This window comes from Ostrea edulis, chromosome 5, assembly GCF_947568905.1.
Source record: "Ostrea edulis chromosome 5, xbOstEdul1.1, whole genome shotgun sequence".
Taxonomy (NCBI): Eukaryota; Metazoa; Mollusca; class Bivalvia; order Ostreida; family Ostreidae; genus Ostrea; species Ostrea edulis.
The window spans coordinates 27252179-27276971 of NC_079168.1; the positions used below are offsets into that span (position 1 = coordinate 27252179).

At 35.5% G+C, this 24793-nt stretch overlaps 2 protein-coding genes across 12 annotated transcripts in view; both read left to right on the forward strand.

Annotated features, from left to right (window-relative positions):
• LOC125652130 (galactoside alpha-(1,2)-fucosyltransferase 2-like) overlaps positions 1-5234 on the forward strand; it is a 37563-nt gene extending 32329 nt beyond the window's left edge. For 9 of the 10 annotated variants that reach the window (XM_056165603.1, XM_056165597.1, XM_056165598.1 and 6 more), the window contains one exon: positions 2530-5234. In XM_056165603.1, the coding sequence (XP_056021578.1) occupies positions 2530-3491 (962 nt within the window). In that variant the 3' untranslated portion in view covers positions 3492-5234. Of the gene's footprint in view, positions 143-2529 lie in introns of all 10 variants that reach the window. The other variant, XM_048881111.2, reaches the window with a different exon arrangement.
• Positions 5235-6445: 1211 nt separating this feature from the next.
• Positions 6446-23775, forward strand: LOC125652126 (uncharacterized). 2 transcript variants are annotated; one of them, XM_048881097.2, is made up of 16 exons: positions 6446-6651; positions 7290-7381; positions 16446-16568; positions 16670-16783; positions 19014-19085; positions 19743-19867; positions 20015-20101; positions 20340-20432; positions 20567-20680; positions 20791-21001; positions 21209-21361; positions 21450-21535; positions 21651-21721; positions 21977-22089; positions 22213-22516; positions 22612-23775. In XM_048881097.2, the coding sequence occupies exons 2-16, from the start codon at positions 7315-7317 to the stop codon at positions 22706-22708; spliced, it is 1830 nt and encodes a 609-aa protein (XP_048737054.2). In that variant the 5' UTR covers positions 6446-6651; positions 7290-7314; the 3' UTR covers positions 22709-23775. The 2 variants fall into 2 exon arrangements, with proteins under 2 accessions (XP_048737054.2, XP_056021571.1); XM_056165596.1 differs by lacking the exons at positions 6446-6651; positions 7290-7381 and adding an exon at positions 8899-9334.
• The last annotated feature ends 1018 nt before the right edge of the window (positions 23776-24793 follow it).

Consider the following 24793-nt stretch of genomic DNA (forward strand, 5'->3'; position numbering starts at 1 on the left):
GAAAAGACCTAACGCAAATGATTGTCCTGTGTTGACAGAATACAATGTCTCCGGTTCAAGCCCTTAAAATTCATTTCACCACTTGGATTTTACGATGTCTGGTTACTGAAATACACATCGCTAGAACATGTGTCAAATGAAGGTACTTGATTTTTTTTTTTACAAAAAAGAGAATATTTGATGTAATGATTGTTAACTTTAGATATAATTAATTCGGTTTACTTTAATAACGCAATGTTAAATTAATTTCATCTAAATATTTCTTTTAAAAAAATAAAATAAACTAAATAGATTGACCTACAACAATGTGGAATACATGTAATGTCTTTAATGTGGGGATGTTTTGTCGAGAGTTCAAGTAACATCCCAAGAACAGTTAGATATGGTGCAACTCTGTGTATCCTAGAGGGGGATCTCTGTGTATCCTACAGGGAAGAATCTCTGTGTATCCTAGAGGGGGATCTCTGTGTATCTCTGTGTATCCTACAGGGAGGGATCTCTGTGTATCCTACAGGGAGGACTCGGTGTATCCTACAGGGAGGGATCACTGTGCATCCTACAGGGAGGGATCTCTGTGTATCCTACAGGGAGGGATCTCTGTGTATCCTACAGGGAGGGATCTCTGTATATCCTACAGGGAGGGATCTCTGTGTATCCTACAGCGAGGGATCACTGTGTATCCTACAGGGAGGGATCTCTGTGTATCCTACAGGGAGGGATCTCTGTGTATTCTACAGGGAGGACTCTGTGTATCCTACAGGGAGGGATTTCTGTGTATCCTACAGGGAGGGATCTCTGTGTATCTCTGTGTATCCTACAGGGAGGGATCTCTGTGTATCCTACAGGGAGGGATCTCTGTGTATCCTACAGGGAGGAATCTCTGTGTATCCTACAGGGAGGGATCTCTGTGTATCCTACAGGGAGGGATATCTGTGTATCCTACAGGGAGGGATCTCTGTGTATCCTACAGGGAGGGATCTCTGTGTATCCTACAGGGAGGGATCTCTGTGTATCTCTGTGTATCCTACAGGGAGGGATCTCTGTGTATCCTACAGGGAGGGATCTCTGTGTATCCTACAGGGAGGAATCTCTGTGTATCCTACAGGGAGGGATTTCTGTGTATCCTACAGGGAGGGATCTCTGTGTATCCTACAGGGAGGGATCTCTGTGTATCCTACAGGGAGGGATCTCTGTGTATCCTACAGGGAGGGATATATGTGTATCTCTGTGTATCCTACAGGGAGGGATCTCTGTGTATCCTACAGGGAGGGATCTCTGTGTATCCTACAGGGAGGGATCTCTGTGTACCCTACAGGGAGGACTCTCTGTGTATCCTACAGGGAGGACTCTCTGTGTATCCTACAGGGAGGAATCTCTGTGTATCCTACAGAGAGGGATCACTGTGTATCCTACAGAGAGGGGTCACTGTGTATCCTACAGGGAGGGATCTCTGTGTATCCTACAGGGAGGACTCTGTGTATCCTACAGGGAGGGATTTCTGTGTATCCTACAGGGAGGGATCTCTGTGTATCTCTGTGTATCCTACAGGGAGGGATCTCTGTGTATCCTACAGGGAGGAATCTCTGTGTATCCTACAGGGAGGGATCTCTGTGTATCCTACAGGGAGGGATATCTGTGTATCCTACAGGGAGGGATCTCTGTGTATCCTACAGGGAGGGATCTCTGTGTATCCTACAGGAAGGACTCTGTGTATCCTACAGGGAGGGATCACTGTGTATCCTACAGGGAGGGATCTCTGTGTATCCTACAGGGAGGGATCTCTGAGGAGAACTGGAGAAGAGCCATTTTCAATTTGTGCTGATATTTGTTAAATTATAATAAAATCGATACAAGTATTACAATTCATATTGACAAATTGACAAATCACATACTGATTTTGACTCCGGATAACTTCGTTTACCTGAACAGGATATAGGGCTCACAGCGGGTGTGACCGGTCGACAGGGGATGCTTACTCCTCCTAGGCACCTGATCCCACCTCCGGTGTGTCCAGGGGTCCGTGTTTGTCCAACTATCTATTTTGTATTGCTTGTAGGAGTTATTTTCACCTTTCATTAAAGAGGTCTTAGTGCTCTCAGTGTGATAAAGAAGAAGTTGAGAAACAGATGAACAAACAGCAGCGTCGTGGAAAATCTCAATACCAAGATTGATTAATGCCTAATATTTGCACCATGCATGTATATAAGAGATTGATCACTGTTCGATACATCCACCTTTCATATATACTATTTAATGCATAATATGTATGTGGGGGTGTCGGTGGAGGGGGGGTGCGTGCGTGTTGTAATAATTTTATTATATATTTATAAAAGATATAGGATACATTATCAGAAATAAAAAAAATTCTTGAGACGCTTCGTGCGCAGTTTTTTCTAGATGTTATGAAACCGCTACGCACAGTCTGTAACGCAGTGAAATTTGAAATGATGGAGAACCCTGTTTTATGTATATATGCATATATATTACTTGATGGGTTTTTTATGCCAGTATTTATATTTTTCTTCACAGGTCATGTATGTGTGACGTTGCTTTGCAGTATAGTTTGTATCATTTTCTGCCATCTGATGAATTCATCAAGAGATGAGACACCGCCACCACATATAGCATGCGTAAATTTTAAAGGAAGACTTGGTAATTTAATGCTCGAATATGCTTTTCTTCATATAATTTCTAAAATCAAAAACTTAAATCCCGTCATTCCAGAAAACTTTGAACTTCTGAAGGTCTTTAATATTCGAGATAAAACTCCAAAACAAATTCGGAATAGAGAAAAGGTGTGCACAAGACTATCTCTTCACGTTGAACGATGGGGGTTGTCTTTCGACGAGGATCTCTTCGATGTTCCTACTTCTGAGAGTGTTCGATTTGATGGTTATTACCAATCTTGGAAATATTGGAGTAAATATGAACAGGAAATTCGTGATATTTTTAAGTTTAAAAAACCCATAAGAGACAAGGCATTTTCTCAATTTCAGAACATTATGTTAATTATGAATTTCGATACCAGAAAGAAAAACAATAAGGTTGTGAGTATACACATACGAAGGGGTGATTATGCAACAGAAGGACATTTGAAATACGGCAAACTTACACCTAATGCAACCTACTACATCAATGCAATGAACTATTTCCGCCGTATATATAAAAATGTATTATTCATAGTGGGTTCTAACGATATCAAGTGGGCCAAAGAGGCTTTGGGTGCGGAAGAAAATGTCTACTTCTCTAGGGGACTATCGGCAGCTGAAGACATGGCTCTGTTATCTCTGGCCAATCACACAATCATGTCCGTCGGGACGTACGGATGGTGGATTGGTTGGATGGCAAGGGGGACAACTGTGTATTACAAACACATATTTGTCCCTGGATCGGACTTTTCGAAAGAATTTAAGGACAATTCTACTGAAGACTTTGTTTATCCAGGGTGGATTCCAATGGATGAATCGCCAAATGGCTGGAGAGATGTGTAAGGTTAATTCACGTGCATGTTTATTACTTGAAACAAGTTAGTGAATGTCTGAATTCTTCAATGTCAACTTTTGTGTGTCTCGACAATTTTGTGTGTCTCGAACCTCATGAGTATACAATGTACATGAATGGTTGATTAGTTGTTTCTTTGTTTTAATGAAAGAAGTAGTCAAAATAAAAAGAACAATTATGATAACCTTTTCCTAGATTTTTGTAAAGGTAACAATTTATTTGTCTGTAACGGTAGGTTTGGTGAACCGTCTTCTTTACTCACATGTGAAGAAGCTAGTGTTGTAGATTACGTAATTGTTTCAGTAAAGTCTATGAAACATGTATATAACTTGAATGTATTGAATTTTTGTAGCATGTTTTCAGATCCACATTGCATCGTATGTTGTGTTTGATTGTAAAAAGAATGATGATGATGATATTGATGATTGTAATGATATTGCTGAACCAAACAAAATCAAGAAATGGGATATTGAAAAACTCAGACTTTCCGTAGATAATATTGACTCAGATAGAATAGATAGTTTGAATCGGAATTTATATATGGTAAATCCCAATAATTGTGATAAACACATTGTTAATGACCGTGTAGAGACTTTATGTGAAATGATTACAGATGCAGCTATATCCACTGTCGGAACTTTTACCTCAAGAGGGAGAAAAAAAAAACTTATTCACATCATAATCCCTAGTGAAATATGGGGCTATGTAAATACTGAATCAATTGAAATACTTCATCTAAAGTTTCGTAAATTGTTACTGTGTCTGAAAAAGTCAACGCCAAATCATATGGTATACGGTAAGCAAGGAGCCTATCCACTGCACATATACATCAAAACCAGAATGTTAGGTTACTGGGCAAAACTATTATCACAGAGAGATGACAAACTGTCAAAGGTTTTATATAACTTGATATATAATAAAGACATTTTAAACGAATTTAATTCAAAATGGCTATTATGTATAAAACATACTTTAGATTCATCAGGATACAGCAGTATTTTCATGTCCCAGAACCCGATTAATTAAAAGTGGTTAAATGAAAGTGTGAAACTTAGATTGTTTGACCAATTTCAGCAAACCTGGAAATATGTTTCAAATTCCTCAAAGGGATTAAACCATAGAGTATTCAAAGGAAATTTTGGCTTTGAAGATTATTTAGATGAATTTTATACCAAAAAAAGAATAACTTTTTGTCGATTTAGAACTTATGACCATACATTAGAAACTGGTAGATGGCAAAATGTTGAAAGAAAATGCATTATTTGTGACAAAAATGACTTCGGAGATGAGTTTCATTATATTTCAGCTTGTCCACATTTACTTTTGTACAGAAATCGTTTTATTCATTTGGAAAACAGAACAAATGTTGAAATTATTAAGTACAAAAATATATTCCAATCTAAAAATAGTATTTTGAAAAAATTATGAAAATTTATCTTTTATACCAACACTTTGATTACTTAACTTTCATGGGCTAGTAATACGTACATTGCATCATGTACATGTTCTTTATTTACAGTATATGCATTGGTGTATGTATATATGTGTGTGTGTATGTATATATATATGTGTGTGTGTATGTATGTGTGCTTTGAATTTTTCTTTCTTCCTTTTTCCTTTTCCCCTTTGTTCTACTCTGGATACTGAATTTGTGTATTGTATACTGTAGAATTTGTATTTCTCTATACCTTTTGTACATTGGTTTACGAAAATAAATCATCATCAAGCGAAAACAGATCATACATTGAACACACTCGTGCGTATCGAATCAATTGAGAAAGAAAAACACCATATGCGGGAAATAACATTGTATATTACCACATAAATATGGGATGTTGGCAATGGAGAATCTGGGGTGTCCTGTTTGACATAAAGTCGAAAGGATTCTTGATGGCAATTTGTCAATGGGGTTATTTTTATCAAAGGTATGCAAATGTAAATCTCCTCTATTTAAAGTTAATAATATGGAGACAGAAGTTAAATGCGACACTTACATGTAATGCTAGCTGTAATGCTAGATTTAAACACTGTAAACTGAAAAGGCACATTCAAGCATGTAGAAAAGATAGAAAAAGAGATGGTTTGCAGATAGTAGGATACATACAGGCAGGTAGCTGAAAAGTTCGTCTACCTGTTTTTGCTTGTCAAATTTCTGCAGGAAATCGGGTAGGGGAAATGGTGTGTGACGGAGAGGCCTAGGTTGATAGAAACTAATGTGGACGGTGTGTTTATAAAAATTATTAGCTAACAGTTCTTAAGAAATTTCATTTGGAATATCTAGGGAGTGAAAAATTAATTTTAAAAATCAATAAATCGAATTTCCCTCCTTTCGCAAAATAAATACTCCTTGCTACCTTCAGTAGACTATGTTTTATATTGCTTATGAATTCATAATTTAGTTTATACCTCTGTAATGTAACTGAGTTTACAAAGAAAAAAATCAATATGTTAGACAATTATTCATGGTTTTAAGTTTCCGATTGAATCAAACTGATATGAATATTTTCTACTCGAACTATTCAAGGTTGATCGCTACATATAAAAGTTATTTAATGGATCGTTAAGATATTTCATATGTAGTGTGATTTCATCATCAAAAGAGGGATACAGCTCTCAATTATTTTGTCCGTGTGTGTGCGTGATACGTGCGTGTGTATGTGTTTCCGAAATAATAGATAGATGTTCTGTTTGTAAATAGAACAATTTAGTGCTCATTTCATTGTATAGATTGTACATGTATATTGTTTAACGTACCACTCCGAACTTTCATTGCGATTTAATGCATAATATGAATATGAATGCATACTATGAATATTTAATAAAGATTTGCTTTGAAATATAACCTATGCTCTTTAAAAGGAACATAGTAAAGTTCTGTGCGTATATTTTGTAGAATTCATTGTATTGTTGAGTAGATTTAATTATTCAATAAATCCAATCATCGAGATTAGGATTCATTAAAATTCGTACTCGTTTCGTGTTCATTTTCATCTTCAAATTCGTCCATTTCCTGAAAAGCATATGTTGGTGGATAATATCAATAGGATGGGAAATTCAAAACAGGGAAATTCTGCGTGAGAATATTCATATCTGATCAATTCAATTTTGGAAGTAAAAGTCATCAATCTTAAAGTGAAGCCTGCACACAGGGTAAGACAATGAGTTCTGTAAGATTCGTTCTATTTTTTCTAGAGCTAGTCCTTGTAAATTATCCATATACTTGGTTATTCAAACAAACAAACCCCCTGTTTGCGTGCGTTCACTTGTAATGATCACTTGTTTGTTAAGAGACATTTTAAATTGAATGCGTTGACGCATTGTTCTATCATGACAAATCTGAGACAACACGGATATGAATTGAAAACGCATAAAGCTAAAAGTAAGGAATTAGGTCTCGGGTTGACTCACAGGCCCAGTACTTATTCAGTCTGTGCTTATCTTTGGGGGAAGTAGAAGTTTCCTTGTATGAATAAGTAGGGTTATCGAGATTCTAGTACATACGGATAGAGATTGTATGTTGTAAATAAATAAAGTAGGACCACAAAAACAACATAAATGTACTCTGCTGTTCGAATTGACAATTTACATTGGTCTGATTTCGTGAAAATTGCACAACCATTTTTGATTAAGCCATCTACGTTTACTTTGAGAAATGCAACTAATTTATCATTATTATTATTTTACTGCGACTGCAAATACATTTTTTTCACCAAAAAAAAAAATATTTTCGTTTATATACATTTACATGTAATAATCTATTAATTACTGTAATTCCGTAATATATATAGGGTTTCACGTGGAGTTCAAATTTAGATGGCTTTATATTTCAAAGAAGCACAGCAACTTTGGCAAGCACAAGCCCGGATCGACGCTTCCAATAGTAAGTCGTTGTCATATGTACACATGTACGAAAGCCCAGATGGCTCAATCGAGATTCGAAATTCAAAATGCGAGATTCGAAATTCAAAATACGAGATTCGAATTTCAAAATCCAAATTAACCAATCAAAATGTAGGTCACAATAGATTAAAGGGTAGAGAGTACATGTATATAAGCTTAAAATATGACAGAAAGCTTATTCTTCTAATATGTTTACCAAACAACGAAATATTTCTTTTAAAACTATAAATGTTATGATGTATGCTTAGCAGGCCAGTAGCTGTGGGTGTTTGGGTAAAGTACTTATCTATTATATATAAACAATAAGAGGAAATTCGAACCATGAATAAATCATTTCTCTCCGATCTATATTTACATTTTTTAGGGTCCAGGAAGCTTAACTACATGTGTCATTACGACAGAAAAATATTCTATCTACGTTTTAAAAATAATCTTATCTCATTGATTCATAATGGGCAATATTTTGACATTATAAATCATGTCATTATATGCAAACAGGCCTGTAGAAAGTCAGGTTGATAGAAAGCGGGGGGGGGGGGGGTGGAACCAGGTCGAATACACCTCAAATAGTACACTTTAATTGAAATGGAATCGAAGGTTATGTGAATTAAAATTAATCCGTAGCAATAGATTCTGATTTTAGATTAATCTATAGGTTTACCTGCATGCCATTTTTTCCTGCTTGAATGATCATATTCTTATGATTTATTTTACATGAAGATAACTGTTCATGTTTGAGTTAACAATGACACATGTACAAGCGCATGGGTTCACATCCCCCCCCCCCCCCCCCCCCCCACCACCACCACCACCACCACCATCACCGGAATATTTATGACAATTATATTTGTTCTAAAATTGTTTGTAGTGGGTTCGTCATACAGCGATATAGGACAGATCTTTTCTCATTTTTGAGATTTTACAAGTGTCTGTCCGCATTTCGTACATAAAAAGAAAAGGCCTCGAATATGGCTGCGTAACAAATTTTATAAAGTGTACGAAAAATGCGTTCAGGAGGGTCAAATATACACATCGAAATCGTCTAAAATTTACCAGTTTCTGGGGCGCTTTGCCCCCTGGGCCCCCACCAGGGCTTTGTCCTGGACCCATTGGGAGGCCCCCAACCCCCTGCCTACTCGGGTGTTCACATCAAAAGTACCCTGGGTACGCCCCTGGTATGTTTTATGTTCAAGTATGTAATCTCAAGAACCGATAATTTTGCCCGTAATAGTAATATTAGGGTTCTATACTATATCAACCCTTAATAAATATTAGGAGGTATAGACCCCTACTATTATTATGAAACGGTTGAGAGTTATGCCCCTTTGTTAAATGATGTATCTCACTTTGACTATGTAATTAAATCAGTGTAAATATTGTAATTAATATGTGTGTTGATTAAATAGAGTTAACAACAATTGATATTATAAAACAAAAAGACAAACAAAAATAGATATTACATGTTGTGAATAGTCAGGAAGACTTTTTTGAAGCCCTAATTACATTATGATATGGAAGATCTTATAGCCTGTTGATACGGACATACAGAGACATATATGGAGCAGCCACTTGTAAATGGTGTTGGAAATTGATGGTATTCCTATGGAAGGTAAATACTATAAAGAATTGTTCCAGTGTCAGGATATGTTTGACGTTGTGGTTTAATAAATTCTTAGCAATTAACAGAGGCATCCTAGGCAAGTGACTTACTAAATTGTGTATGCAAGTGGCAAGCACAAGTCGTTGCAGGCAAGTGGTATATGCAACTGGCAAAGGAAAGTGACCATAAACAGGTGGCATAAGCAAGTGGCAAGCACAGGTTGTTGCAGGCAGGTGACAGATACAAGTGGTGAAGGCCAGTGGCTACAAACAGGCATAGATCTGACGAGTGACAAGTGCCAGTTGTGCATAGGGGTTAAACATTAAACACCAGGTAGGTGTAAAGAATACATGTATACATTGCAACATGTACTTCTTGTGTTTAGATAAACACCAGATAGGTGAAATTTACTATATTGATCATTGTTCATTAAAACTCGGGTGAACCGGGTACGAGCCTAGACACTCTGTAAACACCCGGCACGTTATAATTATATAAAAGACAAAATTAGGCCTACCAGTTCATGTGGCACATGTAAGTAGGCTGATATAATATGAAGCAGTGCATAAGATAATTTTAAAACGTGGATAGATTAGTATTCTGCCGTTATCACGCACGTAGTTAAGCTTCCTGGAGCCTAAAAATGTAAAAAGATACAACATAGATCTGAGATGAATATATATTCATGGTTCGAATTTCCTCCATTGTTTATATATAGATAACTGAAAAATTTCAAACTAGAATCAATTGTTGGAGGGGTATCATCGGTTAATAGGTTTCATATACGATTTCTCTTAAAGGTATATCATGATGTGTATTCGTCATTATCTGACTTGGTTATCACATACAGTGCAGAATTAATATGTGGGAGCTGTATTCTCTTTGGAGAAGTCGAGAGGCATAGCCTTCATCATGCCTTTCGACTTCTCTAGAGAGAATAGTGGGAGCTGGAACAAATTTTCTGTCTGCCTCCTTTCCCGCTTTCTACGGGCCTGTCTGCATGCTAAGCATACATCAAAACATTTATAGTTTTAGAAGAAATGTTTCGTTTGTTTGGTAAACATATTAGAAGAATAAGCTTCCTGTCATATTTTAAGTTTACATGTATAAACTAAACTAAACTAAACTATATTTATTTCCAATCAAGGGCCTTCAAGGGGCAGCATGAAAATACATACAAATAATGTACATATACATATACAAGTAAAGAAAGAAGTGATTACATAACACATAGTTATATACAAATACAGTGTCATATATTGTTCAAAATAAATTTTCCAGTTATATTTAGAATGGATGGCTCTTCAGAACATAGTATGTAAATGAATTTTTGTTCATCATTGAGTTTGGTAAAAAAAAAAAAAAAAAACTTTTTTCTATAGCACCACAAAAAGATTTTCTTTCATCAGCAAACTTTTCACATTTAATCAAAAAATGGATCTCATCACCTAATAAACCGGAGTTGCATTTGTTACATATTCGTTCATTCCTAGTAATACCAGAATATCTACCAACTTCAATCATTAATTTATGAGCTGATATCCGTAACTTACAAATGATCGCCTAATATCAAAATTTTTAATTTTATTAAGATAGTTCTCAAAACCAAAGTGCTCCTTAAGCTTAAAATAAGTACACAGTTTCCCATCAATTAATTTATTTCGATTATTGTACCAGGTTTCAGTGTATTTATCACAGAGTAATTTCTTTACAATTTTCTTAAATCTATACTGACTAAAATCTCTTAACGGATATCCAATTTTGATATATTCTAAAGCTTTTTCTACTAGTGAGTACCATGACAGTTTACTGTTTAAATGTAAAGATTTACTACATAGATAAGCATCATTAAGTAGTTTAAATTCATTTTGGTTTTCAAGCCTGTACCAATAACAAATGATTGATTTAAAAAATATCATGATGTAGAGGAAATCTCCCCAATTCTGATAGTACAGCAAAATTTGTACTTTTCTTATGTACACCCAGAATACATTTAGAATATTTATGATGAAGCTTCTCACAGTGAAGTGATTTAAAAAGTCTGTCTGGATCAAATGGTGATGATTTTAATTTATTCCATGAACCTATGTACCCACCCCATATTTCAGAATTATATAATAAAATTGGTTTTATTGTGTGGTCAAAGAGATGAGTACTTGTTTTAATTCCTAGTGCTAAACATAAAAAGTCTTTTTTCAATTTATAAAATCCTTTGAGGGCTGTGACCTACATTTTGATTGGTCAATTTGGATTTTGAATTTCGAAATTCGAATCTCATATTTTGAATTTCGAATCTCGTATTTTGAATTTCGAATCTCGAATGAGCCTTCTGGGCTTTCGTACATATGTGTTACTAAGTATCGAGTAATGTTTGCAATGTCTTCTTGAAATTGAAAATCGGGGACTAGTAATAGCCCAGAAAATATTAATTTACCTTAATCTATACTGCGATTAGAGCTTTCTGTGTCTAATGCAATATGATATGCAAAGTCTTACTTTGTTTGCAAATAGGTAACATCAAGTTTCGCTCGTGCATCTTGATCTTTTTAATTCTTGAAGGAACATATAATATCACCGAAATGAAAACCCACGTCCATGATGTTTAATATCTGCATCTGATGCTTATTCAGATGTGACCGGTCAAAAGGGGATGCTTATTCCTCCTAGGTACCTGAGCCTACCTCAGGTATGTCCAGAGGTACGTGTTTTCCCGACTCTTTGATATGTATTCTTCATAGGATTTAAAAGATTGTTTGTTACCCTAACTTGTTCGTGTATATCTCTTGAGTACATTAAGATGAATTGGCTGGCATGGAATACGGAAAACAATGTGACGTCCTGTTTCAAATAAACATTTTAATATGTATATATATATATATTATCCCAATGGTATTTTCTTTTAAGTTTATTGATACATAAAAGAAAACTAAGAACGAAAGAAATGCAATTGTTGTACTACTTTAGTGTAATTTGTGTCTAACCAATGTGAAAACAAACTGATGACATCATAACTGTTACGTGACGATGGGACACGTAAACAATTTGTTGTCTATAGCATGTAAATATCGACAGAATATGGAATATTTATTATGTATGCTGCAGAATATGTTTCGAAAAGAATTTATCAATATTATGAATTATATAATTTTATTTTCAATTATTGACAATTGTGTTTAGTGGAAGTAAAATCTTATTTAACGTGTCAGTCCGATTCCCTTCTCATATAAATTGAAATTAAGTGCGGGCATATGATACTAGGACGCATACTTTTACAGTCTTTTTATACACCGGGGGAATGGCAATACATTAACGTACACGGAAAACATTCAAAGAAAACTCTAGAATGTCAACATAGATTGTAAATTGTTGATAATTATGTATTACCGAAAGTAGTATGATTCTCTCATAACATTCGATGAATACAGTCAATTGGATCAATATTTAGATCCAGGGGTAGTGGGGTGTGTTTTTTTTTCTTTTCTTTTAGGGTGCGTTCGTAATCTATCTAAACTACCGCGCATATTTTTCAACTTGTTATGATACATAATGGTCTCGTGTAAACACTCAAAACGTAGCTTCCTCCCTTTGTTAAAGACAGGATCCCTGGATATACATGTACCAGGAGTGGGATCAGTTTCCTAGGAAGAGTAAGCATCCCTTGACAGCCGGTCGTATATATCCGGCATGAGCTCTAAATAGGTAAAAGAAGTAATCCATAACCAAACTAAGTACGTAAGAACGGTCTAAAATTGATTTGAAACACATCAGACAGTATTTAACCATATTTGCGAAGATGATCATTATAACAACTATAGATTTTGCGAAAAGCCAACTTTAAACACAACTGTTGAAACTTATTTGACAGTAGCCTGTCTAGTTTTAAAAGTTGATCATACGCAGAACATACTCGTGCATATCGAATCCATTGAGAGACAAAAACACCATTTACAGATGATAATGGAATATTTCCACAAACTATGGGAATTTGACGACGGAGGAAACTGACGTAATCTCGTCTGTAATCTCGTTACAAGTCAATTTGCCGTTTACATTTATGTTCGGTGAAATATCCGAAGTTCACATACCTGCTTATCTTATACTTTGAACATCCATGCCACTCATGATGAATATACGGAGAAACTGTACTCCAAATTGAGGGACAAGGAACTAAAGAGCTCACTTTTCCGAAAACTCTTAACAGATTAAAGTGTTTCAATGTTTGTTATATAAAGATTACATATTTTTGTTTATTTTATACTCTCCGTTTACAACTCGTTTCAAATAGGAAAAAGTTTGCTTTACACATCATCTTTGTCTAGATGTTATGTGCCTTTGTAATGAAAATACATATTTGTCTTTTCAAGCCACTGTCTTCTTATATTACTAAAACAAACTCTTATATCATCAACTACAGCAAAACAGTTCTAGTCATTTTAAAACGAATGCATTTACTTGTGCTAGATACTGGTTATAAATATAAAGTTCATGAATCTTTTGGAGCGTTTTCTTCTCTTTTTATCAGGTTTGCGATTGCTTTCACGTTCAAAACGTTTTATGTAAAAATCATAAGTATTGCACATTAGCAATCTTGCCAAAGTAATACTACATACGAGGGCTGTTCGATATGTAATGTGTATTGTACGATATCTTAAAAGCATTCGACTCAGTGAAATGAACCTTCCACCCCTTCAATATATTCTCCTCGGTTTGAAATACATGTACATAATTTCAATGTAATTGAATCCATTTCTGAAATTCGTCACTGTACGCTGATCTAGATAGACCTTCGAGGCACTGATTGATAGCTGAACCAAATATGGAAAGACCTTATACTATTTATTCGAAAAATAAGATTTATCTTTAAATCAAAGAAATATATTTTATTTTAAATAGATATCTATATCTCTCTAAAAAGAGATACCTCTCTCACATAGGGAGATATCTCGTTCACTTAGAGATATCTCTTTTACTTTTAAAGATATCTATTACACTTTGAGAGATATCTCTTATACTTTAAGAGATATCTCTTTCAATTTGAGAGGTATCTCTTTCACTTTCAGAGATATATCTTTCATTTTGAGAGATATATATTCTGCTTTGAGAGGTATCTCTTTCACTTTGAGAGATATCTCTTTCACTTCGAAAGATATATCTTTAACTTTGAGAGATATCTTGTTCACTTAAAGAGATATCTCTCTAAGAATTCCTAGAGAGATATCTCTCGAGGTACAAGAGATATCCCCTTAATCGTTGAAAAAGAGATATCCCTCAAAGAGAAAAGGATATCTCTTTCCAATATTTTTATTAGTTTGAATACTTAAGGAATTCTCCCTAAACCGGAAGCCCGCCAAGGCAAATCTTATCATGATGGCTGCAATCCCGAACAAAGATTAGTGTATAGAAGTAACAAAAAACAACAAAAAAATAAATTGATAAAATATGTGAGCTAAACTGGATTTAGCCTCTAGACAACTTGATAATGTTACCCGAACCACCTCTTCGACCTTTTCCGCCTTTTGTACACTAGAAGGATTTTGCTTGGTTAAAAAATAGGGTTACATCATATCAATGGCAATGCAACAGGGAGACGTCATTATGATCACCGGAAAAAAAATCTAAGTTAAAGTCCTTTTACCTTGATAGAGAGATATCCAAAGCGTAAATAGATATCTCTTTTGTTTAAAGAGATATATTTTTAGTTAAATAGATAACTCTTTTGTTTAATGAGTTATCTCTTTTGGTTAGAGAGATATCTCTCTAGAGTAAAAAGATATCTCTCTAACTTACAGACATATCTTTACAGCCAATATAGATTTATCTCTAGTGTGAAGATATATCTCTCTTATCTAAAGAGACATCTTATTTTACGAATAAATAGCCATAGGGCTTGTCGGGATTTGTAAAGACGACCAGATAAGACCTTTTTAAGTTTTGGAAAAAGGACAAAGTCGCATTGGGCTAGATTTGGAGAGTATGGTGGGTAAATCCTGACACAGGGCGTCATTTATGATCATATTTCTTACGGATTTTTTTAGTATAACATCTCAGTAATACCGACTTTAACACGTTTGCCCTTCGGCACCAGGATTCGTAGAGTTATACCATCACATGAGAAGAATATGCAATAAAGAACCTTTTTTGTGCTTATGGGTTTTAGCAACTACAGGCCTTCTACCGTGTTAGTCAGCATGTCGATTCGATATGTCCCTGTGAGCTCGAAATAAAAGACACCACAGAGTTTTCCACTTCTGCTTCCTACTTAGATATTTTATTGAAAGTAGACATTAACAGCAAACTGACAACTGTATGACAAACGGGATGATTTCAGCTTCTCCATCGTCAACTTCCCATATTTATGTAGCAATACTCCATTATCACCTGCATATGGTGTTTATGTCTTTCAGCTGATTCGATACGCAAGTGCTTGTTCTGCGTATAGTCAGTTTCTAAATCGAGGCAAGCTACTGACAAACAAGTTGTTGGTACAGAAGTTGCAACAGTCTCGATTGAAGTCAGCATTTTGCAAATTCTATGGTTGTTATAACGATCTAGTTCGTCAATACAATCTATCATTGGGTCAAATGATGTCTGACGTGTTTCATACCGATTTTTAGGTCGTGTTTGGCACGCTGATTTTGACTATGGATAACTCCGTTAACTTGATCAGGATATAGGGTGGGTGTGACCGGTCGACAAGGGAGGCTACTGACAAACGTGTTGATAGTGTAGCTGTTTCAATAGTCTCGTTTAAAGTCAACATTTCGCAAATTCTATTGTCGTTATAACAATCTAGTTTGCTAATACAACCTATCATTGCGTCAAATGTTGTCTTACTTGTTTCAAACCGATTGTTAAACCGTACTTGACACACTGATTTTGACTAAAGATAACTTCGTTTACGTGTTCAAGATATAGGGCCCACGGATGTTGTGACCGATAGACAGGGGATGCAATGCTAGGCACCTAATCCCACCTATGGTATATCCAGGGGTCTGTGATTGCCCAACTCTCGATTTTGTTTTACCTTTAGGGGTTATGAGATTGATCACTGTTCGTTATCTTCACCTTTCATTTTGTTTCCGTTTTTTCTTACTAGTTCGAAATAATGAACTCATGTTTCGTCACCAGTAGCAATGTTTGCAAATTGTATTTGATTGAATTTGGGTAACATTTTGAGCAATTTGTACTCGTACCTGTTTTAGGTCATCTGTCAAGATATGCGGTATCCATCTGGCAGAAGAAATCTTTCGTATTTTCAAAATGCGCTTCAAAATGAAATGCACCCGCAATAGCGATATGCCAACAACTTTGGCAATATCATGAATCGTGTATCGTCCATCACTTTCAATTATTTCCCTGACTTTTGAGACATTTGCCTTGCCTGTTACAGTCACAGGTCGGCCAGGTTTTGCTGCATCTTTGATCGAACAATATTTTTATAAAGATTGTAGACGACTGTATCAACACGGAAGAGGCCCCTGTAATGTCTTTATATTGGACACATCGTCAAGTCTTGGGGAAGACGGCTTCACTCAGATGAAAGATGTATTTAAGACTATACTAGACGGTAAGATTTCTAATTTTAAGTTAATATTATGATATCCATTCTTATATTGCACACTACCCTACTTCATATATTTAATATATTGATAATGGACATGATTACAGAGTATGCTTGCCATTCAGAAATTGATGAAAATGTATGTGTCATCGTTTGTGGAAGAAATACCAGGTTTCAACATTATTATTCAAATCAATACGCTGACATTAAAAGGCATGTCGGTGAGTCAAATCTAGATTTCCATTTTGAATTTATGCATGTCGATGATATTCTTCTTACATGTTTATAATTTACGAATGAACATCTAGTGCTTATTAATTACTTATTAATTTATCAGAACATGTCCAGAAATGAAAAGAAATTTATATTAGAATCATTACAAATTCATAAGCAAATGGGTTGGTCAGTTGGTGTTTAACGTCCCGCTCGATAACTTTTCACTCATATGGCGAAGTCATCTTTGCCTATGAAGGGCCGCAAAAGTTAGACCTATGCTCAGCGCCTACCGCCTTTCAGCAAGGAGGGATATTTAACGTGCCACACCTGCTGCGACATGGGAATACGAGCTCTCATCCGAAGGACCGCTCCATTTAGACGCCTCTTACGACAAGGACCTATTCTTTCTGAACCCCTACGAAAATAAGCTAATGGGTAGCATATGCTAAATGCACGTGCTAAATGGCTAAACGGAGTATTTCCCACATGAGGATTAGTTACATTATACAGATAAGATCAACTTTGAATGACTCACAAACTGAAATAGCAAATCAAGGAAATACTATAATTGCAATTTAGAAATGAAACAGGAAGTAGATAAAGATCAGGCAGATTTTGACATAATTCAGGAAATTAATAAAGTACAGGCTGTGATTGACATAGCACATGGATGTAATAATGGCCATGTACTTAGACATAGTGACCTTGAAAAACATTTGTTGTAAAAGTAACGGCATATAGTATCCAATTTCTTAACATTGAAGAGTTTAAGAAATTACTTGGATACATTTTCTTACGATTTGGATCCATCAAACTGGGCGGAAAACTGCATCGATGTACATTCTGTATCAATAAATAGATTTCCCGTCCAATATATTGTATGGTATAGTTTGATAGTCTAAAACAAAATCACTTGATTTCCTTAATTGAATTTGCAAATCAATGAGGAAAATATTAATGTTATCCAACTCTATGAAAACGTTACCAACAATATTAAATTGTGACACGTATCGAAGGTTTATGAATCGTCTTATTTTTCATTCATATTCTTAATATAATTTAAAATTATATGCATGAAAGGTGAATATAACGAACAGTGACATTTAGAATTAACGTGACGTACATTTGTTCAGTATTGTTGTTTAACTTAGTAAAGGACCACAGCTATGCTCTTATGGTGTGTCATTCCTCGAATGTAACATAATTTCATCATCGAAAGAATGATAAAAGCCTATGTGGATTTTTGTGATTTTTTTTCCACGCTTCAGACAAAGTGTGTTAACGAGCCATTGAATAACATTTTGATGTAATGGGCCATCTTAAGCTTAAGGATCATGACATAACATAAAGACTTTCTGATCTCTGTTTTACCTAGCACAAATTGTACTATGGAAAATACCTTGAATATGTCTTAATGAGATGTGTGTTTGCACTACTCTTAATTTTGTATTTTGTATGGGATTTAATAGATTTATCACTGTTCGTTATCTTCACTTTATTCATACAGGACATGTACACTAAACGAAAATAATAAGAAAATAGAAATGTAGTTTTTAAGACTTCTTCATAACTGAGTTATTAATGATAAACCTTTCAATGGGATTTTCAAATCGCAATGGGTCAACGTGAATCAATTGGAGAAATATCCGTCTAATTATATCAAAAGTGTATTCCAACAACAGGCAAGTGCAGTGAATATTAGATTTTCTATGTATGCATTCAGTTTTGTTCAAATCGTGTGTATCACTGACTATGTTTTATAATCATATCGAATGAGATGAATCCTTGCCTTTCATTAATAAGAATCTAAACATATATTAGCATAATGACCGTCTAGTGTATCATCTTAATGTGAATATTTTTATCTTGGAATACTTTTACCCCCAGAACCAACAGGACTCTATCCGGCACCCAACAGTCCAAGACGTAAAGCAAATCCCTCCGCATGTTTATTTTTCTTTTGGTTTGGTTCTTAAAGAGAGTTAATGACGATACTACTATAAATGATCACGATGCCTTAAAGAAAATGTTGATCGACACTAGATTTACCCCCCCCCCCCAAAAAAAAAATATAACGCCAGAGTAGAACTTTTTGAGATTTGCTTAGGATGTGTGAAATTTTAAAACTTTCTTATGGTAAGCATCCAATTTTTCCTTTTAAAACACCTTTCTTGTAAATTCATTAGTCCATAGAATGAGTATTTTAATGACAATTTATTCTCTACTTTGAATAAGATGATGTGGAGTTTGGGGGGTTGTCTCCTCTGGCTGCTGCTTTTTTCCTTTCCCTAGGAGCAATTCAATCTGGTAAGCTATCTGAAAACGAAATTTGACTGCTCGGTGAAAGATTTTATTTCCCCCGTAATATAGCTTGCTATACGCCACTTAAATGATAGCAATTATGTTTTTCAAGATCTGTTATCCTTGTTCATATTTGAGATTTTGCATATCTTTATAATGTATTTCTATCAAATTCCTTGTAACGGAGAGAGAGAGAGAGAGAGAAAGACAAGGATTGATTGAATATTGTTGTATGTCCCTCTCGAGAGAATATTTCACTCATATGGAGACGTCACCATTGCCGGTGAAGGGCTGCAACATTTAGGCCTATGCTCGGCACTTATGACCATTGAGCAGGGAGGGATCTTTATCGTGCCACACCTGCTGTGACACGGGACCTCGGTTTTTGCAGTCTCATTCGAAGGACCGCCCCATTTTGTCGCCTCTTACGACAAGCAAGGGGGTACTGAGGACTTATTCTAACCGGATCCCCACGGCATACACGGACAAGGACAGACGAACGAATCAACAAGGATAGAGAGAAAAAGATAAACACACTCTAATCTTTTTCTTCCATCATTTTTCCATTACTACAATTACATTGTTACCTTTTCGACGATTTGTTGAGTTTCATAACTTATAGCATTTGTCTGATTTTTTCTTTTAACTTTTGCTGTATTTTAGCTTATACGAGAGTCATAAATGGTTTGCATATTCATCCTCGAATAATTCTTATTTCGGATGGAAAACCGACAGATTTTACTCGTATTAGTGACGCTGAAGACTCGCCTCAATGTGAACGAGAGGAGGTACGTCAGTAATGCTACGTTAAACATGTATATGTAATAAGAAATCAAATGGAAATATATTGCACATTTTCTTAATCTGCTCGTAAGTGGGTTCAAATCAATTGGTTTGCTGTATAGGAGTTGTTTTATTTTATATCTAATCTTTAGGATAAAAATCAGCTGCTGCAACTCACAAGAAAGATCGGAAGGCGCCACCCCATATTTTGTATACCTATAGGAAAAGACCCGGATGTGGTTAGTACATTGTTCACTCTCATGTCGTTTAGTCGTCCAGGTGTGTTTCACACTCCTCGTCACAGGGGATGATTACTCCTCCTAAGCACCCGATTCCACTTCTAGTGTGTCCAGGGGTCAGTGTTAGCATAACTCTTAATATTGTATTCTTTATAGGAATTATGAAATTGATCATTACTCACCATCTTCACCGATTCATTCGTCTAAAAGGAATTTTCTTTCTTTTTTTCTATTTAAGGCATTTTTGGAATTTGTCAGCGCTCATTCAAGAGGAGGAAAAATAGTGTATCCGTCAGAAGCTGAACAATTTGCAAAACATTCAACAAATATAGTAAGGACACTAATTATTTATTGAAAATTATTTGAACTGCAAATGTGATGTATTCAGTTTTAATAAATGATTGTTCATTATCATTATCCTTTTCAACTAAGGAAAATAAATTTCAAATTATTATCATTTGACAGCGAGCAGCATCACTCTTGCATTTTACGATGAAGAATGATGGTTATGACAGAGAAATGATATTAACATTACTAGCATGCAATATGCCCGGAGAAGAATTCACACAAATGGACCAGGTACTACGACACAAAGACAATAATATGCATGTCCTATACACTGATATACATATAATAGTACCTACTAGCATTTCATAAAAATATGAGCTACGAGTATATGTTCTCTTCAGAATGATATAGTTGATATATGCACAAAGAAATCATTGTACACTCATTTGGATGAAATAACGGATGAAGGTTTTGACGAAATGGATGATCTACACAAAGAAAGATTTTCACACCTACCCTTCCTTGGCACACGAGTTATAAGAGGACCTGATTGGAGGTATAACAACCAAGACAATTATGGACCCGGTACAGTTGTTGGACATTTTAGGAACGGTAAAAATTAGAACAAGAACTCTATCTTTTTTATGGGAATTCAAGTATAGATATACAATAAGAAAAATAAGCCTCCAACGTACATTCAAATAGTCACAAATTCTGCTGCCTCACTTGTGTGGCCCGTTGTTTTGTTTTTAAGAAAACGTAGTGTATTAAACGAAACTGGAGCATTTTTTATTCATGTATAGTATAAACGTTCTGCAGGGTGCCTTATGGTAGAGTGGGATACTGGGTCGGTATTTGACTACAGATACGGGTCATCAATCTTTGAGAAAGACAAGTATGACGTCATTGTATGTGATGAACCACGAATGCTAGAGAATGAATTGATTGCCGTCGGCTGTTTAGTCAAAAGAGGTATAGTGAATGAGACCAAACTCATACTTCATTCTTATCTTCAAAAAAACGAAACAGTAAAAATAAGGAATGATTTATTTTACCGTAGGTCCAGATTGGAAGTGGGGAAATCAAGATGGAGGTGATGGAACTATCGGCTCAGTGTACCGAGTCAAAGACGATATTATTGCTTGTGTACGAACTGATAAATCAAGTAATCTTACAAATCAGCATGTGATTTGAAAACTTTGACCTTCAATATCGGTTACGTGACCTCTATTTGTTCGTATATATACATATATATATACAGGTACGATGGTCAAACGGTCAGACGTATGATTACAGGTTTGGGTATCATGGGAAATTCGACATTCAAGTATGGTAAATCCTTTTGTCATAAAACTTCAAATCGCTAAATAATTTTCTTTTGACGATGACTCTTTGATGAAATGGAACATTTTGCAAATGTTCATACTTATATAAAATGGAAAAGGAAAAAGTATAGAACATTGATCAATGTCATAAATTTAACCTTCGATACTCTGTAGCGTCTTTGCCCAACTCTCTCTCTCTTTCTTGTATTCCCTGTGGGAGTTTTTAGATTGATCACTGTTCGATGTCTTCATCTTTCTTTAGCGATCCCTTCTCGTCAGAATCAATGGACTATTTACAAGATCAGAAGAGGAAAGCCACTTTGAGTCGAACATATAAAATACCATTTCAGTCTCCTGGAAATACATTCACGGAAGGTACCTTATGTTCTACTACACTACTGTTGGAATACCCTGTATATTTGCATTACCATAGTGTAATAATGTATCAACCATGAAAAGCAATTACCTTATAAGCACCCCACTCTGCTTCTGTTGCAGCTCCCCGTGACCATGATTCAAAATTTGATGAAACACCACGTGACTCTCGGTTACTTAGTCCTCAACGATTAAAGGTAATAAAAGGGTGTTATTTCAAAAACAACAGAACGAATGATGATTTGTCATCAGATAAAGAATCTGATGAAACAACAGAATCGTCATTATCCATTGCTGTAAATCAATGGATGTGGAAAGATTGCGATGGAAAATGGAACCCGTACCCCAGAAAGATAAATGACAGAATTAACCAGTGTTACAGGAGAAACCCAAATTCTACTGTAGTTGTGGCAATTAAAGAACACTCGTAAGTGCAAAATGGTCATGAATCCTGTCAATTGTTATACAGCTACTTGCTTGATAAACAAAACTTTGATTTCAGTGATCTTATTTCTTTTTTAGTTTCAGAGTGGTGATGTCAAAAAATATACAGATAGACTTAATGAACAGAGAGACGTTCGAAGTGAAATTGCTAAAAAAAATGAATAGAATTTGTTAAACTGCATTTGTTACTTAAATTCTGCAAAGCTGTGTTTGTCGTCAGTTACAGTTTCACCAACGCTGTATCAATCTACAATGATAATAATAGTAATGAAAAGCAAAAGATGTATATAGCGCCTTATATCAAATAAATAACCCTAACGTGCACTCCAAGGGAAAGAAGAGGAATAAAACAGTGAAACACAAGTAAATGTAATTGATTGACATTATGACATAAGATTGTATGTCTGTAAAATTAAAATAACAAGAAACAAAGTTACCAGCCCATGATTGTTCGTTGCTAGTCATGAACTGTAGATCATCTGTTACTAGACATGAACTGTAGATCGTCCGTTACTAGTCATGAACTATAGATCGTCCGTTACTAGACATCAACTGTAGATCATCTGTTACTAGACATAAACTTATATAGTTCGTTACTAGTACATGTACTGTAGATCGTGTGTTACTAGACATGAACTTATATCGTTTGTTACTAGTACATGTACTGTAGATCGTGTGTTACTAGACATGAACTTATATCGTTCGTTACAAATACATGAATTGTAGATCGTCCGTTAACATACATGAACTGTAGATCGTCTGTTACTAGACATGAACTTATATCGTTCGTTACTAGACATGAACTGTAGATCGTCCGTTACTAGACATGAACTGTGGATCGTTCCTTACTAGACATGAACTATAGAGCGTATGTTGATAGACATGACCTGTAGATCGTTCGTTACTGGACATGAACTGTAGATCATCCGTTACTAGACATGATATGCAGATCGTCCGTCACTAGACATGAACTGTAGATCGTCCGTTACTAGACATGACCTGTAGATCGTTCGTTACTGGACATGAACTGTAGATCATCTGTTACTAGACATGAACTGTAGATCATCTGTTACTAGACATGACATGCAGATCATATGTTACTAGACATAAACTTATATAGTTCGTTACTAGTACACTGAGTGGCCAAAAGTATTGCAACAAACATGGTTGACGTCATCACAATGTAAATAACAGCTGCATGGAAAAACCCAACTTTCAATGAAATAAACATTATTTATTTACCATCTTTTTCTAGTATTTTGTTGCAAAGTCTTTCTGAATAATAACTTGTCGTAGTCTTGAAGCATGGAAGCTACGGATATATGTTTGAGAGAGGTCATTCCAAATTTTTGTCACTGTAGCCATTAGGTCATCCCGGTTTTTAATATCATCAAACTCACGGGACAGTTTGATTTTGATACAACGCCAGACATTTTCAATGACATTAAAGTCCGGGGACTGTGCAGGCCAGTTGAATTTTGGAATACCGTTTCTTATTTCCAAGTATTGGTCTGTCTTGAGGAGTGGGGGTGGAATTATCGTCTTGGAAAATAAATTGCTGATTTCCAAAAATTTTGCTAACAACGGGCCATAAGTGATTATCCAGTAATTCAAAATACCTTGGTGAGTTTAGATTTCTATCAACAGGTACACGAACACCAATACCATAATAGGTAATACACCCCTAAAACATACAACTTACTCTCACGGGCGTTTTGCGTTGGTTCAGACGGTAAGGTTTCCTCTTCTCGGACGATTTTCTCCACAAACTTACAGAGTTATTTTGTCCAATGACTACCTGTGTTTCGTCTGAGAAAATAACTTTCTACCACTGTTCAGATTTCCAATGTCTTTTCCTCGGCACCACAAAATTCGGCGTTGTTTGTTTACTTTAGCGATTGTAAGCGTTTTCTGAATTTTGCCCCTCCTGTATCCTTCCTGGTGTAACTTACGACGAACAGTTCTCATGGACACATTTGTACCTTCATTCCTATTAAAAGTTGATGTAATGTCTTGAAGAAATTGTCTTCTGTTAGTTTTCAGAAAGCGATAAAGTTTCCGATCACCCCTCTCATCTATCACTCGGGGCCTTCCTCTCCGGGGATCGTTTTTAACACTTTCTTTTTGACGGAATGTTTTCAAAACTCGTCCAACAGTGCTTCGATGGATTTCCAATGATTCACTAATTTTGTTGTCATTAAATCCCTTTGAATTTAGAATTACAATCCTTTCCTTTAGATCCTTTGACAATTCTCTCTCA

Coding starts and splice junctions, on each gene's coding strand:
- LOC125652126 (XM_048881097.2), top strand. CDS start 7,315: ATGGCTTTATATTTCAAAGAAGCACAGCAACTTTGGCAAGCACAAGCC. Junction 7,382..16,445: donor CCGGATCGACGCTTCCAATA/GTAAGTCGTTGT, acceptor ATTTTTATAAAG/ATTGTAGACGACTGTATCAA. Junction 20,681..20,790: donor AATTCACACAAATGGACCAG/GTACTACGACAC, acceptor TGTTCTCTTCAG/AATGATATAGTTGATATATG.